At 45.6% G+C, this 15,959-nt stretch overlaps 1 protein-coding gene across 2 annotated transcripts in view; it reads left to right on the top strand.

Annotated features, from left to right (window-relative positions):
• The window catches only part of DGKD (diacylglycerol kinase delta), a 57,735-nt gene extending 43,270 nt beyond the window's left edge, over positions 1 to 14,465 (top strand). For both annotated transcript variants that reach the window (XM_051625864.1, XM_051625865.1), the window contains 14 exons: positions 614 to 742; positions 1,668 to 1,764; positions 2,598 to 2,708; positions 3,474 to 3,570; positions 4,255 to 4,362; positions 4,934 to 5,047; positions 5,449 to 5,583; positions 7,028 to 7,179; positions 8,160 to 8,271; positions 8,422 to 8,514; positions 8,885 to 9,004; positions 9,346 to 9,463; positions 10,683 to 10,813; positions 11,922 to 14,465. In XM_051625864.1, coding sequence (XP_051481824.1) covers positions 614 to 742; positions 1,668 to 1,764; positions 2,598 to 2,708; positions 3,474 to 3,570; positions 4,255 to 4,362; positions 4,934 to 5,047; positions 5,449 to 5,583; positions 7,028 to 7,179; positions 8,160 to 8,271; positions 8,422 to 8,514; positions 8,885 to 9,004; positions 9,346 to 9,463; positions 10,683 to 10,813; positions 11,922 to 12,011 — 1,607 coding nt within the window. In that variant the 3' untranslated portion in view covers positions 12,012 to 14,465. The remainder of the gene's footprint in view (positions 1 to 613; positions 743 to 1,667; positions 1,765 to 2,597; positions 2,709 to 3,473; positions 3,571 to 4,254; positions 4,363 to 4,933; positions 5,048 to 5,448; positions 5,584 to 7,027; positions 7,180 to 8,159; positions 8,272 to 8,421; positions 8,515 to 8,884; positions 9,005 to 9,345; positions 9,464 to 10,682; positions 10,814 to 11,921) is intronic.
• The last annotated feature ends 1,494 nt before the right edge of the window (positions 14,466 to 15,959 follow it).

The raw sequence follows: 15,959 nt of genomic DNA, 5'->3' as shown, positions 1-15,959 counted from the left end.
GCCTGTGCATCAGGCACCCCACTTTTCACTACATCTCTGGTGGCTGGTCCATGATCTTAGCTCGTGGAGCCTAGGATTCAGAAACTTTCTTGCACCTTAGCCAGTAATTTGCATTCTCTTGGCTTTCAGTGCTTGGACAAGATGGTCTTGAGCATTTTTCATGTCATCTACCTGATGACATTTCCCTGTAAGCCCCTGCCATCCTTTGCAGATGACAGAGAACGGAAACCAGTTTGCTTAAGAACTGTGTTATGTGAGTAATTTGTTAGACATCCCTGATCACTGCAGATATATTTGGAACTTATCTGAGTGTTGATTTGGAGCCAAATGCCCTGTCTGCTGTGCTGTTCGCACCAGCTTTTTTTCATCTCCATTTCTAATATTTGCATGTGGCATTTTGATACCTCCAATCTGTGAGGTTCCCTGGCTGCACATAGGCCACACCTCTGTCTCTTAGTGACTGGTTCTGTCAACTTCTTGTTTTAAGGTGGCTAGAGGGTTTTGCTGTTGAGTGATTAATAACCCAGTGGAGCTGCTTGGGCTGTGCTGCTATGTACTTGTCTGAATCACAGTGTTATGTTTGTCAACTGACAGTTTGTGTTGTGTTTCACAGCCTCCAAGTCTCCTTGTGAAAGACTAATAAACAAAGGAAGTTTGTCGCTGGGCAGCTCTGCGTCTCTTCCTCCCCAGACAGGAAACCGGGACAACTTGCCAATGCTCAACACAAAAATCCTCTACCCAAGTAAGTGTAACACCCACCACTTCCCACTGGGGCAGCCAACTACAGTGTGGGTGACAGCAGTGCAGGCTCCACATACAAACATGAAATTGTCCTGCCTGGTACCCTTTTGTGCAGGGTTCACTTGGAGTGAAATCTCCTCGTGGAGAACTTCCCTCTAGAGCTGCAAAGTGGAGCTGTAGTAGCTTCCATTTTGTAGCTGAGACCTAGACACAGGTTTTTATTATCACTGTGCAATGGCAGAAGTTCAGTGCCAATTACAAGGAGATACTGAGCTCAAAGTAACCTTGAGAGGGCTGGTAGGATGCTGCTGAGAGAGGTTTCTGAAGAGTGGCAGCGATGGACTGGAAGCACCAGTCCCTTCACATGAAGACTGAAGTCACTGGAAGTGCACAAACCCAGCACATCTTGTGTAGCAACTTCTCCCCATCACCATGGTACTGTCCTTCCACCTTTCCCCCCAAATTACTTGTTCAAACTGTTTCCTCTGGAAGCAGTTAATTTCCTTTCTCTCTGACAAAGCTGTTGTTTCTGGGTCACCAGCTAGTAATTTAAGAAGCAGGGGGTGGTAATTATTGAGCAATTTGGAGAATTATTTCAGTCCTACTCCTGTTTCTCTACTCACTGAAGCAAGAACATTGCATGTCACCCTGGAACAAAGAAGCTACTGCAGTGAATATACTCCTGTTTCCCATTTCCATGTGTTTGTACAAGTGTATCCTTTGGTGATAGCCTGTCAAACAACAACCCTATGAGCAGCCCCAGAAACCTTTCTCCTTATCCATATGGCAAAGCCCTCTGGAGTGGAAGAAAGCACTACTGCTGTTTGCTTTCCACACTGAATTATAAGAGTTACTATATTCTGCCCTGTCATTTTTTTATTCTCTGAGATTGAAGCTGCCTGTTTTCTGTGTCAATGTTCCTATAGATATCCGAGCTGGCATGTCTGGTTCTTTGCCTGGGAGCTCTGTCATCAGCCGATTGTTGATCCATGCTGATCCCTTTAACTCTGAGCCTGAAAATCTGTGAGTATGCCCAGGAGTTTGAAGAAGGGGAATGAGCATTTCCTAATGGACAGAGAAGCAGATCAGATTATAGAGCTAAGAAATGGACTGAGCAGCTCAGAGTTGTGTAAATGAATTCATATGCTGGGTGGCAGTGAGGAACAGCTTTGTGGTTGTACACACAGTGACATAGCTGAGCCATGGTAGAAGAGATTTAGGTAGTCACTACCCTTATGACATGGGGGCCTGAGACGGGTCGTGGGTGGGGCCTCAACAGGGGAGGCAGTCAAGAAAGAGGATGTGAAGGCTTTCTCGAGCTGTTTCTGCTAAACCATTTCACAGTAAAAATCCGATTATACAGACTGTAAGGTTTTTTTATGGGGTTCAGTGCCCCTGAGATGAGTACCTGGCACTTTTGAACTCATTTGTCAGACTCTGTACAAACACCTAACATACACGTGTGTGTATATATATATAAAGGCAATCAGCATTGCTAATGTTTTATGACACCTTTTACAGGTGGGGAGTGATCAGCAACATATGTTTTTGTAAATAAAGTGTACACTTCTGGTTGTTTCTGTTTCAAGGGGAGAATTCCTCTGAAAATCTTGTGGCTGTGAAGTCTTTTGGGCAGAGGCTGCAGGCCAGGGACCTCTGCTCAACAGCCACTTTCCTGGTACTCTTTGTGGGTTTTAGGCCACTCCAGCAGTGTGTAGCAGAGCATGCTGTGGTACAGCCTTCTTGTTCTTCACTTCTTTATGCAACAGAATTATGAGGTGGCCAGAGGGGCATGTGAGATGCACACCAAATGGTACATAGACTTAGGAATGGAGTTCTGTTCTTTTGTTTGGCAGTGAATGTTACACAGAAAAGTGTGTCATGAATAATTACTTTGGAATTGGACTGGATGCAAAGATTTCTTTGGACTTCAACAACAAACGTGATGAGCACCCAGAGAAATGCAGGTGGGTTTGGCTTTGGCTGTGCTTTGGCTACTGCCAGAAGTGACTGAAACCACTTTGTGTTTCTGTGCAGTTTTGGAGTTGGTTGTGAACAAGTGTGCTGAATAGCTATATTGTCAGTCTTGCCTGCATAATCCTCGTTAAAGGCTTGAAATCATGATGAAAGAGATTAGCTTCTCATTTATTACTGATTCATTGTGGTGTTGTGGCTAATGTGAGATCTTTGAGTAGCTATGGTGTGGGCTTACTGTGTTGGTGGTTTGCTTCATGAGCACACTCACAGATTTTTCTTCTGGACTTGCTATTTAGCTATGGGAGAATATCAGCTCAGCTCTAAATGCCATGGAAGCTGATTTTGGACATTAATCATGCCATGCTATAAATGACAGGTTTTGGCCTTTTGCATACCTGGGCAACTACAGGATGTGTTGTGTGGCCTGAGATTGGCATGTTTGCTCCACGTGAGCTGATACTGCAAAATGCTGCTCATGTCCCGGTGTTTGAGACTGATAAATTCTGTGCCTGGGGAATCCATGTATGTTTCTGGTAATGTGTGTTGCTCAGTCATCCTGAATTCCTGCCTGGCTTTTATTTCAAGGGGAGTAGTTTCCTAGCAGAAGCAACAACTCTTTGGAGTGCTTGACCCTTTTGGAAGCAAAGCACCTGTGTGTTTTAGGATGTAGGAGGTACCATTTCGATGTGCGGGTTTTTTTCCCCTCTCAGGTAAGTGCTTATGCCAACTTTTTCTGGTTTGATTTGCCCCCCTAGAAGTCGTACAAAAAACATGATGTGGTACGGAGTATTGGGGACCAAGGAGCTGCTACACAGAACATATAAAAACCTGGAGCAGAAAGTCTTGCTGGAGGTGAGGAATTAGCATGCCCTTCAGTTGCTGAAACTGGGGTGCCTAATTGAATCTCCTTCAGACACTTAGACTTTGGCATGGTGATTCCACTAGCTGCCCTTAGGGTGTTTCCCTTCCCTGCCTGATACAGTGTACTTGCTGTACCTGAGCAAGCTATGAGGGGCCTTTCCTGGTTCTGGAAGAGAACGTGTATTCTCAGCCTGTAAGGGAAGTGTCATCCTGTTGGTCCCCAGCTTAGCATTCAGCATAGCTAAGATTGTCAACATTTTAGCCAGTAGGTGCAGTGGAAAGCTCTTAAATTTAACTATGCTACAATGTGCATCAAACTGGAAAAGAAATATTCTTGTATGGGCCAACCCTCACCACAGCAGAGTACAAGGCTGCTTCAGATGTTCTATTCCCTTTTCTGGAGGGATAAACCAAGAGGCTTTGCCAAACCTCTCAGGTGTGCCCTGTTCCTGTTTGGGGAAAAGCAGCAACAGTACCTCTCTAAAATTCATGTCTGCCAAAGGAGGGGTAGTTCATGGGACATAAACTGATACATTCTACTCTGCTAGGACAAGAATAAACTGGAATAAACCTGAATAGCAGTGCAGCCTTTTTTCTGTTCTTAGAGGATGTGCTCTGGCAGGAGGGGCTCTCTCCCACTGTGCTGAGAATAATGTTGCCTTCTTTTCTGTGTAGTGTGATGGGAGGCCAATCCCTCTGCCCAGTCTCCAGGGGATTGCTGTGCTCAACATTCCCAGCTATGCAGGAGGCACCAACTTCTGGGGGGGAACCAAGGAAGATGATGTGAGTATTCATTCTCTAAGGCAGTTCAGGAAGTGTTTCTGCTTATAAGTTCTTGTTCCTGGACTCATAGACCGGAGAGTAGTGCTTGTATTTTCTCTAGGAAGTGGATAGGGTGCTGAAGTCCAGTCTTAAACATCTTTGCACCCAAGCAGTCTGTAGTGACTCAGCAAAAATACAGATGCTGTCTGGAGCATTAGGACTTCCTGGAAGTGCTTTAGATTGACCTTCTACCCTCAGACTGCCAGAGAAGTAAAGCCCCTTGAAAACAAAGGGAGTTGGATGCAGTCAGAAATTTATTACTTGAGATGAAAAAGTTCCTACTCTCATAATAATAGTAATTGCCTTGTAGCCTGTAGCCTTTGTGTTAGTTGCACAGTGGAAATATCAAGGCTCCTTTTTTTCTCTCCAAGCTCACTGCAAACCTTCAGCTTCTAGCCTTGTTGTTAGTTTTACACAGATTCAAAAGCACAATTGAAAGCTGACCCCCAAGTCTTCACCAGCAGGGAGTAAAGGAAACCTCTCCAACAGAGCTGTATGTCAGCTGAATTCTCTCTCCCTTGTATCTGGCCAGACATTTACAGCCCCCTCCTTTGACGACAAGATTTTGGAGGTGGTAGCAGTGTTTGGTAGCATGCAGATGGCTGTGTCACGAGTGATAAATCTACAGCATCACCGGATTGCACAGGTATCAGTTGGTTTTGTGAGTTCTTTTTGCCTCCTCCATCTCCAGTTTGGGGAGGTTTTGCCAGTTCCAGTCCATGAAGCCCTCCTTTGTGCTCTCCCTTGTCCATGGAAGGAGCATCCACCAGGGCAAAATGAGCATGGCCAGGGGCAATTGGAGCATGGAATTATTTGCTGGCACTCAGTGTGGTACGAGTTAGATCACCAACAGGACTCCAGATTAGTCCAAAGCCACAGCAAATGGTCCTTGGTGCAGAGGGGCAAGGCCTGCTCTGCTGCAGGCACAGGTGCCTCCAGCAGCTCCAGAGCTACCATGGCTGGCAAAGTGCTTTGGCAAGAGTGAGTGTCTCATGCTTTTGGAAAACTGACATTTTAGAGCTTCTCTGATGCAGTCACTTCTTGCAGTGTCGGACAGTGAAGATAGCAATCCTGGGAGAAGAGGGTGTTCCTGTGCAGGTGGATGGAGAAGCCTGGATCCAGCCTCCTGGTTACATTTGGATTGTCCATAAGAACAGAGCACAGACCCTCACCCGAGACAGGGTAAGAGCAGCCTTGCTTACACTGTGTGCTGCACACAGACTTCTGTGTGACAGACACCTGGGGAGCATGGCAGAGATAACCCAACAGCTTATCTCTGAATGTTAGAGGTGTATCTTGCTACACACCATAAAACTTTTTGGAAAGAACATGATTCTCTCTGGTGACCAGTGGTAGGACAAGAGGAAATGGGGTCAAGCTGTGCCACAGGAGGTTCGGGCTGGATATGTAGATGAAGTGGGGTCCTGTCTTCACATGTGTGACTCCATACTTCCAGTAGACTTTTTCAAACGTGATTTGGATTATTTAGTTTCCTAAACTGAAGATGGAAAACCTCAGGTTCCCTCATGTGGCCTCATCTGGACCACTGAAGAGTCATCAGCAAGGCTGAGATCAGCAGATAGCTTGCACTGAACTGACAGAGCCTGGTTTTGACCTTTGTGAGGAGCAGTGGGGGAAGGGAATGCTTTACCACTGGGCTTCCCAGGTGTTTGCTGACACAGGAGAATGGTGTGTCCCCAGACCCTTGGATTGTCCCCAGAGGCAGTTGTGTTCTAGTGGACACTGGCTTTATGGCTACATTCACCTCTCTCTACCCTTAGGCCTGTGTTCTTTACCTGCTCTGTACTCATCTCATTTGACTGCCCGGGCAGTCAATGACTACTATTTTCTTCCCCTTTCCCATCTGCCCATCACACTCAGTCTCCTTTCCATTTCTGGCTCCCCAGATGCTGATTTATTTTTTTCCATGAAAGCTTCACACCTCTGCTTGTTATCCTCTTCAACTCTGAATTATTCTTCCTATTTCATTCTTTCCCTCCATAGTCCCTTCTCACATCTAGCCTTCTCTTGCCATTTCTTTCCCTCATTGGTCCATCCCTCCTTGCCTTGAGGCTTGTATGTCAGCTTTCATCCTTCTGCATTGGATCTCATTTGCCCTGTACCACTAGCTGATGCCAGCAGGAATATCATCAGTAAGAGTGCAAGTGGGACAGGTCCTAGCTCTGAGTTCAGCTGCTTGGCCCTCCAATTTCTGGGAAGCCCACTTTACTTCCAGATAAGGAAGAGCCTTGAACATTTTTAATTTTCAGCTTTCCAGCTTTGAGATGTCACATGAAGAGACATGCAGTAATACTGAGGTCTGGAGGCTATACAGCTACTAAGAGAAAAGGCTGCCACCAGGAAGGAATTGGTGGATTTTGCTCATCTGGCCCTTAGAACTGGCATAGCAATTTTGACTAGAACTAGGCTTAAGCCAAGGCAAGCACGTAGCATGGAAGTCTTCATCCCAAACAGCTAGTTAGCAAAATCATAAGCAGCTGAACTACTTGATCCTGCAATGAAAAGTGTCTGTACCGGATCTACGGGTTTTACAGGCATAGGCACAGCCATTGTTTTTTATAAGAGTATTACAAGGTATCTTATCATTTCGATGCTGTGTTTTTAGGCATTTGAGAGCACCCTGAAGTCCTGGGAGGACAAACAGAAGTGTGAGTTGTCCCGACCCTCCTCTTTCTCTCTGCAACCAGAGATCATGTCTGAGGAAGAATCCACCCAGATCAACCAGTTTGGTCAAGCTGCAGGTTCCCTGATCCACAGGTGGGACTCAATTTGCTGTTGAGGAATAGAGCCCTCATTTGGTGTCTGAACTTCTCATCCCACTCCCTGTTGCTGGAGATGTGTCTGTTCACTCTTTCTTCTGCAGTGCTGGTCCACGTCACTGGGGGTAGCATTGTTCATTATGCTCAAGACTGAAGTAGGATAAACTTCAGGTCATTCTGAACAAAACTTGTGGCTTTCACAGGCAAGCGTGGAAAAACCCATTATTTTTGAATATCAATGATTTTTATCAGAAATGAAACAAAGACCTCTCTAAGAGCTCAGGTGACAAGATGGGTTCTTATAACCCTGATTTCCAGTACAGATTCCTGGAAGAAGTCACAGTCCACCTCCAGGGGAGGTTCAGGTTGGATATTAGAAAAAATTTCTTCACAGAAAGAGTGGTGAGGCGTTGGACAGGCTGCCCAGGGAGGTGGTGGAGGCACCATCCCTGGAGATGTTCAAAAAAGGGGTAGACATGGTGTTTCGTAAGGTGGTTTAGTGGTTAGGGGTTGTAGGGTGGAGGGTTGGACTTGATAATATTGAAGGTCTTTTCCAGCCTTGACAATTCTATGATTCTATGCTCACCTGCTCTTGCTTTACTCAGACATTCAGCTTCCTGGCCTCAGACTCTGAGATAAAACTCCCAGTCACATCAGAGAAGTGTTAATTAAGCTGCCCTGTGTGCAGTTGCCTTTCACATCTCTATGGCCATACTAAGATGTCTAGATTGTATTTCAGACTGATCCCAGCTGGTGTGCAGAATTGAGCATGCACCTGCAGTTGGACCTGTGAGATCTGCCTCACTTTGCCTGTGCACTCTCACTATAGCAGGAGGGTTGCCCTGCCTTGCCAGAAGCAGTGCTCTTCCCATGCTTTCTCCCTTCTCTTCTCACTCAGAGGGGTATTAAAAGCAGATATCCAGTCAGAAAAGATCTCCTGGGAGCATACACTGATGCAATCTGTAATTTTCTCCTTAGCATTCGGGAAATAGCTCAATCCTATCAGGACATGGAACAGGAGCTAGCCCATGCTGTCAATGCCAGCTCCAAGTCTATGGACAAAGTCTACGCTAAATCCAAGTCTACAGAGGTATTTCACTCCCATTTTGTCCATGTTCTATAGCTTATGTTTTTCCTTTCTGACCAAAAGTAAGCCTTGCTTGTCTAAAACTTCTTCCTTTTAACTGCTCAGACCTCTGCATTTCCAGGCTTAGTTTGTGCATTAATTGCTTCCCTGCAGGGTCTCAATTGCAGCCTTGTTGTTGAGATGGTGAATAATGTGAAAGCCCTGCATAATGAGACAGAGCTGCTGCTGGCGGGCAAGATGGCACTGGTAAGAAGCACAAAGCAGGAGTGAAGCAGCCTCTTGCGTTCTCTCATCTCATATTGTTGCCTTGGCAAGCAGAATTTTGCTGGTCTTAGTCTTCTTTGTCTTTGAAACAAATCAGTTTCAATGTTTTCATCAAGGAATTAGGTTGGTGTTGCTACACAGGCACGATGAGCAGTCAGGCCAGCTTGCTCAGAGTTTGGGGCTCAGCAAAGATGAAAATGGTTACCTTGGTAAGGTCTGGGCAGGGTGGCTGCTGTGCACTTCCTTTTAAAAGGAAGAACTGCTTTGTTAGCTAGGGATGTCAAGGCAAGGGCCTGACTGTGTGTTCCACCATATGGCTTTTAACTCTGCCTTGCTTCCACTTCTGATCCAGCAATTAGATCCTCCACAGAAGGAGCAGCTCCAAGCAGCCCTGGCAGACATGGACCTCCAGCTGAGGAAACTGGCAGACATCCCTTGGCTGTGGCAGCTGATGGAGCCCTGCGATGAGGAGGTGAGGAGGACCATGGCTGTGTTTCCGTAGCTATTCTCATCTTGACTAGTTGGCTCTGAATGTTTGACTTCCTCTGAATATACATGAGTGATGTGAGAAAAAAATCATTAAGAAGAAAACTTGACTCCCTTGGGCTAAAGAAAGTAATTTCCTGCTAAGGTGCCTAGTCTGACATGGGATCAGATTTCTCTGTTTCCTCTCCTGTCTTGACCAGGATGAGTTTAGATTTTTTTTTCCTCTCTTACAAGGTCATGGAGCTGAGCATGACAATACTTGTTGCTCTTGGTCCATTCCAATCAATTTATGACTGTCTCCCCAACTGTTCCTTTTTGTTCTTACAGAACCAGATGCTGGATTACTCTAAACGCAGCCGCAGTGGCAAATTCCGGCTGGTGACGAAGTTTAAAAAGGAGAAGAACAACAAAAATAAGGAGACTCATAGTAGCCTGGGATTGCCGGGTACCAAGTCTGCTCATTCCTTGTGTCTCTGTCATACCAGTGTGGTCACACCACTGTTCTCCATCTGTCTCTTTCTTCTCACGTTCTCTCCTGCTGTTTCACATGCATCTACCTTTGCTTGGAGGTCTAGTCTGTCTTTTTCACATGGCAAAGTAGCTTATTGCTCCGTTCTGAGTCCTAATTCCCCAGAACTACACAAGTATTCCTGAGCAGAAACAGGAGTTACCCTCTGAAGAACTCTGCCTTCATCCAGGCATTTTCAAGGATATCTTAGGGGATGCATAGTAAAGTGAATTTGAGGATTTTGGCATTTTAGGTAGCAAAACGACTGTGGGGCCCAAGTCCATATGACTCCAGTCCTTTCACTGCTAATTCTGTGACGCGGTTAATGATATTTTTCTCACTGATTCACCCTCAGGCTTTAATCAAGTTTCATGTCTAATTGGCTGGGGTTCAGCATCACCACAGATGCACCCTGACCATTAATCCTGCTGGTCAGTAAATAAAAACTAGCCATGAATCAACAAATTGCTATTCAAGACACTTCCTCGCCAATTGGGTTAATTGATTTTTGGTTTATATTCTCCTTACGAGGACTTTCTTCTTCTAAAACTCAGAAATGCAACCTGTTCTGTGGGCTTCTGGGTCCTGTCCTCTGCCATGAAATTTTGGGTACAGTCTCCTGTCTGCCAGGCTGGTGCTCATTCTTTGCCTCCCACAGCTTGGCAACTCTCTGGTTCTCTTATTTAGAGGCTGTGCAAGAAGGTGGAAGTCTAAACTCTTCCTCTGTCCCTCAGACCTGAGGGAGAGAGGTTGTAATTTTGTTTATTGAGAACAAGTGCTTGTGCATAACAAACTAATCTGTACTTGATATTTTATGACTGTTGTTTGGCAAGCAGAGGAATATCACTGAATTTAGTCTTCTTCAACATGGGGATAAGCTTTAAAAAGCATATCCAGTCCTATCAAACAACCATGCAGTTCCTCCTGGCTTGACTGCAGCTAGCCTCTGCTTAAGAGAACACCTGAACTTTATCTGTGCTACCTCCTTTGTTTGAGGCTGTAGGTCGTGCTGCCAGTCCCTGCCCTCCCCTGCACTTGAGGCTGTGGAACTGCTAGCCCTCCTTCTGTGGCACTTAGTGCTGGTGGTGTCCTCGTCTCTCGCTGTCTTCTGGGATTCTGGGTACTCAATCCACTCCTGCTTTTCCATCTCTAACAGTTCACCTCTGGGGAACGGAGGAGGTTGCGGCCTGGCTTGAGCATCTCAGTCTCTGTGAGTATAAGGATATCTTCATCCGGCATGACGTCCGGGGCTCTGAGCTCCTGCACCTCGAACGGAGGGACCTCAAGGTACTTTCATGATCAGCTTTCATGATCAGAAATATCCAGCTGCATCTGCATGACCTGTGCTGAATGTGCTTGGAAGTGGTCTGCCCACTGTTCATTCTATGTGCCCTGGCAGGATTAATGGGTTCGTTGTGGCATTTTTATTTCCTCACTATTTCAGGTCACCGGGTTTTTAATAGCAGGAAGGTAGAATTGAGAGACCAGCAGTCTGATTCTACCACAGCTTCCTGGAGATGTGATACAGTCCAGCACACAGTTCTTGACAGTCTCTGATTTTAAAGATGGAATGGGAGTTTTCAGCTTCTCAGCTCCTGTGCCATCTTTGGCAGAACATACTGTGCTTTGGAATATTTGGGTCTTACATGGTTGTCACTGGAAAAATAGATGATTGCTTCTGTTACAAGAAGAAAAATAATTGTCTTTGATGAGGCAGCTAAATAGAGAGAATCTTTTAAAATAGTGCTTAGCAACCACATGGTACAATTTTTCATCTCCTCAGCAGAAAATGCTTTGTCTACAGAGAAAAACTGAAAGTGATGGTTCTTTGCATGTGCAAGAGACTTGTGTCATCGTTCTGGTGACTTGCATGTAGCAGAAAAATACTTTGTCATAAAGTAGCATGTGGCATTGGTTGAATGCCCCTTAGATCCTCATTTGTGATGTTGGGCCATCATCCTGTTCTGATGTTTGCTGTGATCTGTGTAGCTGATTGCTCTGCATTCCATCCAGCTACCAGCCAGTGTTTGGTTGCATGGTACCTAGGTGTTCACACATCTATTTGACGTGACCAATGACTGGTTGGTTCTTCCTGCATGTTTGGCTGTGAGCTCAGGTCCTTGAGAACTGTACACTCTTGAGAACTGTACGCTCTTTCTGTTCTCTTGCTTTGGCCTGTAACAGTTTCTCTCCATTGCCCTGTGCCTGCTCACTACCCTATCATGCCTTTTGACACATGGTTTGAGGTTCCATGTATAACCATCAGGTTTGTAATCTTTCTGGTTGGTTTCCTCCTTTTTTTGTAACTGGCTGACTAATTTGTAACCATTGCTTGTCCACCTGGAATTTTCCTCCCTGCCTTTCTCCTAAGGTAAGGTTTTCTCTTTTCTTTCAGGACCTGGGTGTGACCAAAGTGGGTCACATGAAGAGGATACTGCACGGGATCAAGGAGTTGAGCCGGAGTACTCCTGCCAGCGAGGTTTAGCCGCTGTTTTCACAGCCTGTGTCTACCATTCCCACTAACTGCACAGCAGTCACCTCACAGAGCAGATGTGCTCACGACTGTCTCGGCTGATCAGCTGCAGCTGTTCAGAGCTCGTATCAACCCAGCATGGTGCTACCTTTATTCCTGTGGGGTATGGCTGCATCCAGTTGAGAGGCACCTTATCTGCAGTCAGGCAGAGCCTCCTGGAGGAGAGCTCACTTGTTTGAAGAACCATGTCTTCTGACGTGGGAAGGTCTGGTTCCAGTGACAGTGCAGGACTCCTGAGAATTGCAACACATCTACCTTTAATGGATAACTTCATCACAGTAGAATTATTCAGGGCAAAAAGATTATTTGGCCAGTCCTAGTTCAGGAAGTATCTGACAGTCTTTTCAGACCTAAAACTCTCCTGCTCAGTTGTGTGTCACACCTGTATCTTGGTGTGATACACCTGTATGACCATTTAAGTTAGACAAAGCTTGTCCTTGTGTCTTACTAATCCCTTTTTAATGCACCTGTAGTTGCATGTGATTTGCATCAGAAGTTCAAAGCCAGAACAGACCTCTTGCCAGTGAATGCCCAGTTGTTTTTCCTCACTTCTGTTTTGCAACAAACAATGCATCTGGTTCAAACAGCAGTTCACACCAGCTTGCAGGGTCTTCTGCTGAGCCTGGTGCTTCTCTTCCAGTGATAATGGCACAATCTTGAGGCTTTCAGGCATCACAAACAAAAATTCCTGGCAGTAAGAAAAGATGAAAGTCTGGAGAGCCGAAAGATTACAAGCAATCAGCTCTGACACTCCCCCTTCTGAATCCATCTTCAAGAGATGAAGGGAGAGGACTCTAAACGAGCTGTTTGGGCTGTGTGTTAAGTGTAATGTACTGGAGTAAGATATGGAACAATTTGTTCCATCTTGGTGGGCAGAGCAGCATGACTGGCCATGGCCAGGAGCAGCTTCTTGCCCATTTGGTGCCACCTTCATGGCCAGAGGCAACTGAGCTGTTTCTTTGCTTCAACTTGCAATGCAGAAAACTAGTTCTGTCACAAAACATGTTTTATCTGTAGTACTTGTTTCTTTTACCTGTCTTGGTTCTAGTGGCTCTTCCACCTTGTTTCTCTCTCTTGCTGCCTTGCTCCTCCACACCAATACATTAGGGTGGCTCAGTCCTCCTGGGCTGTACCCCTGAGAGGGCAATCATGTGCTACCAAGCATCAGGGCTTGTAAGATCACTGAGAGAAGGAGGATTGTTACTGAGCAGGTTGGTAAATTGCCTTTGGTACCACCAGCAGTGGAGCATGGAAAAATCCAGTGCCTCTGAGTCAGACTTCCTAGATGGCCTTCAAATTTCCACTCTGTTGCCTGACCCCAGCTGGGTGACTGCTAAAGCCTGAAGACCAGTGTCCGTACTTATATTGCCACGTTCATCACTGCGAAGGGAACACGGGAACATCCAGTGCTGTAAAGCTGGAGAGACAGCAGGAATTTTCAGTTACTTTGTCATTTTGTATGTATTTATTTTTTTATTATTACAGAGTGGCACGTGTCTGGCTATGGCTGCTGGCAGAAAAATGGCCACATATGCAGTGGCATAAAAGATAATTTCCTGAGGAAATTGTTGTTCTTGATTATTTTTAAGGATTTTATCAAATAGACATCAGCTCTCTAGTCTTAACAGCAATCAAGTTATTTCATGTGAAAACTTGTCAGCTTTAAATTATTATGGGCTGATTTCATGCTGGGCAAACTCCATTGCATTCTTTAAGATTTCACCAAGGATTATTCCAACTCTTGTTGTTGTTCACCCACATGCCTCCTCTCACTCTAGCAAGTAACAGGGACTCATGAGAAAGTAACAGAAGACTAAAACGTGCCTGATCAAGCTAACAAAATTTTAATCATTAATGCTGTGCGGACTGAGCAAGAAAGACATTCAGCTTTGTCCTGAATTTGTTTCTCCCATCTGTGTGTTGGCAGTTGCTTCCATAGCCATATTTTTTCTTTATCAGTACCACTCCCCCTCACTGGGTTGAATTCCTGAGGTATCAGGTAAATAAGCGTTGTAGACATGCTGTATTTTCCCACTTGCTTGTTGAGGCAGAGAACACCATCTGCATGAGCATGAGGAGAGACCTTCCCTAAGTAGAGCTCCAGGATGCAGCCATCCTCACAGGTGACAGTAAGGTGCCTGTCCCCAGGAGTGTTCATGGTTAGGAAGTCTGGGTGCCTGCCCAGGAGGGCGCAGCAGGGAGCACAACGGAGGTCATATCTCTGGAGAATAGGTGAGATCTCTGTTTGTTCATGTACATGGTGAAGGAGCTGATCTTGCTGTGAACTTTCTCCAGGCAACCTCATGGTTAAAGGTGCATGAACAACATGCACTTGTGTTGCATAGTTACTGGGATATTAAATTCTTGCCTCAATAGAAACAGCTTCTCTCTATTCCCCCTTTTCAGAGGAACCCAAAGAGTTTCTAGATTCAGGCTTAGTCCTCAATTGGTGCCCTATCTGAAGAGGCCTTGTGGCCATGAGCCATCCACTAGGAGCAATGATGCCTGCACAGACCAATCTTCATTTCTTTTATGAGCTGTCATGTTGGTGGGTTGACATCCTTATGCATGTGCACATTTTATCAAAGGGTTGATAGCCAGTATATTCCTGTCTCTTGCTTACCCAAGGCAGGTTCTGCCTTCTTTTAAGAGCTAGAAAATGGGATCCATATTTAACCTGAGTGCCTTTGACTATGTATTAAGGTTTATATCTACAAAAGGGTTGTAGCTCTATGTCTCTCACTGGGAATAATGCAGATTTCTGTTGCAAAGATTTTAAGAACAGACTAAGACAATTTGTGTAAAAACATCAGTGAGAGTTACCTGCAAGTAAGAGAGCCAGGCTGAACTTCTGGCTACATTATTTCGAGTTCCTCTTTTGGCATCCAATAATTTTAACTGGGAGAGAAACTCAGGAAAGACAACTGGACAGTAAAAAAATCTGCTGCTATGCCAAAAAAGAGACTTTCTTGCAGTCTCAGGTAAAACACCAGCTTGAGAGAAGCTAGAACTGCACATATCACACATGTTTAGTCTTAAAAAATGCTACTCATGTTAAAGCCCTTCAGCACCCTCTGTCATTCCTCACCTTTTGGCAGTGATGCTGGGGCAGCATTGGCAGTGAGCTGGGAATAGGATTTCTTCTGCTAGGAAGAGCTTTCAGTCCATTATCTCACTTTCTGGCACTGTCCTGGGTATCTAACTTTACTGGCAGGGTCTGGGGAATCCTGTGCCCTGTGTCATGATGCTTTGGTTCAGCAGGAGGGCAGGCAGTGGAGACTGGAGCAGGTTTGGCCCATGAGGAGGCTGTCAGCAGCATCCTGCCCTGGGCTGCTGCGGGAGGGCTGTTGGCACCGACACAGTCTGGTTGTGCCCACAGGCTCCCGGGGCTGCTGCTCCGTCCCTCCTCCCTGACTGCAGCAGGAGCTGGCTCCTTGCAGCCCAGGGACCTGTGCTGAGTGTGCCTGGAGGTGACAGTCTGGCCCAGCTGCACAAGAGCTGGGCACATGGGCTTCCTGCTGAGACCCTCCATGCCAGTCCTGGGAATGCTTCTGCACCCCAATTGTATGGAAAGCTTTGCTCATTTTTTTAGTATTATTTAAAAACGCGCATACTATCGATGTGATTTTAAAAAAGACTGTTTACATGAAGTATTTTGTATCTTAAGATGTGTGTACTGTAAAAAAAAAAGAAAGAAAAAACAAACAAACAAAAAAAAGGATGAAAAATGATGTTTTTTCTACAACCATCAGCAGTGACTGCATGTCTATATCATTGTCCACCAACCGTTGTTCCTCAGGGGTCTCCCCGCCATTCCTGTGATCCTGTCAAAACGTAGGGGAAGCAAGTGAATCCCTGTACAGTCTTGGGGAAAAGGTTTTGTGCCTTAAGAATGGGACC

Source organism: Apus apus, chromosome 8, assembly GCF_020740795.1.
Source record: "Apus apus isolate bApuApu2 chromosome 8, bApuApu2.pri.cur, whole genome shotgun sequence".
Taxonomy (NCBI): Eukaryota; Metazoa; Chordata; class Aves; order Apodiformes; family Apodidae; genus Apus; species Apus apus.
The sequence above is the reverse complement of the archived record's forward strand: the minus strand, read 5'-3'. Positions and strand labels throughout refer to the sequence as shown.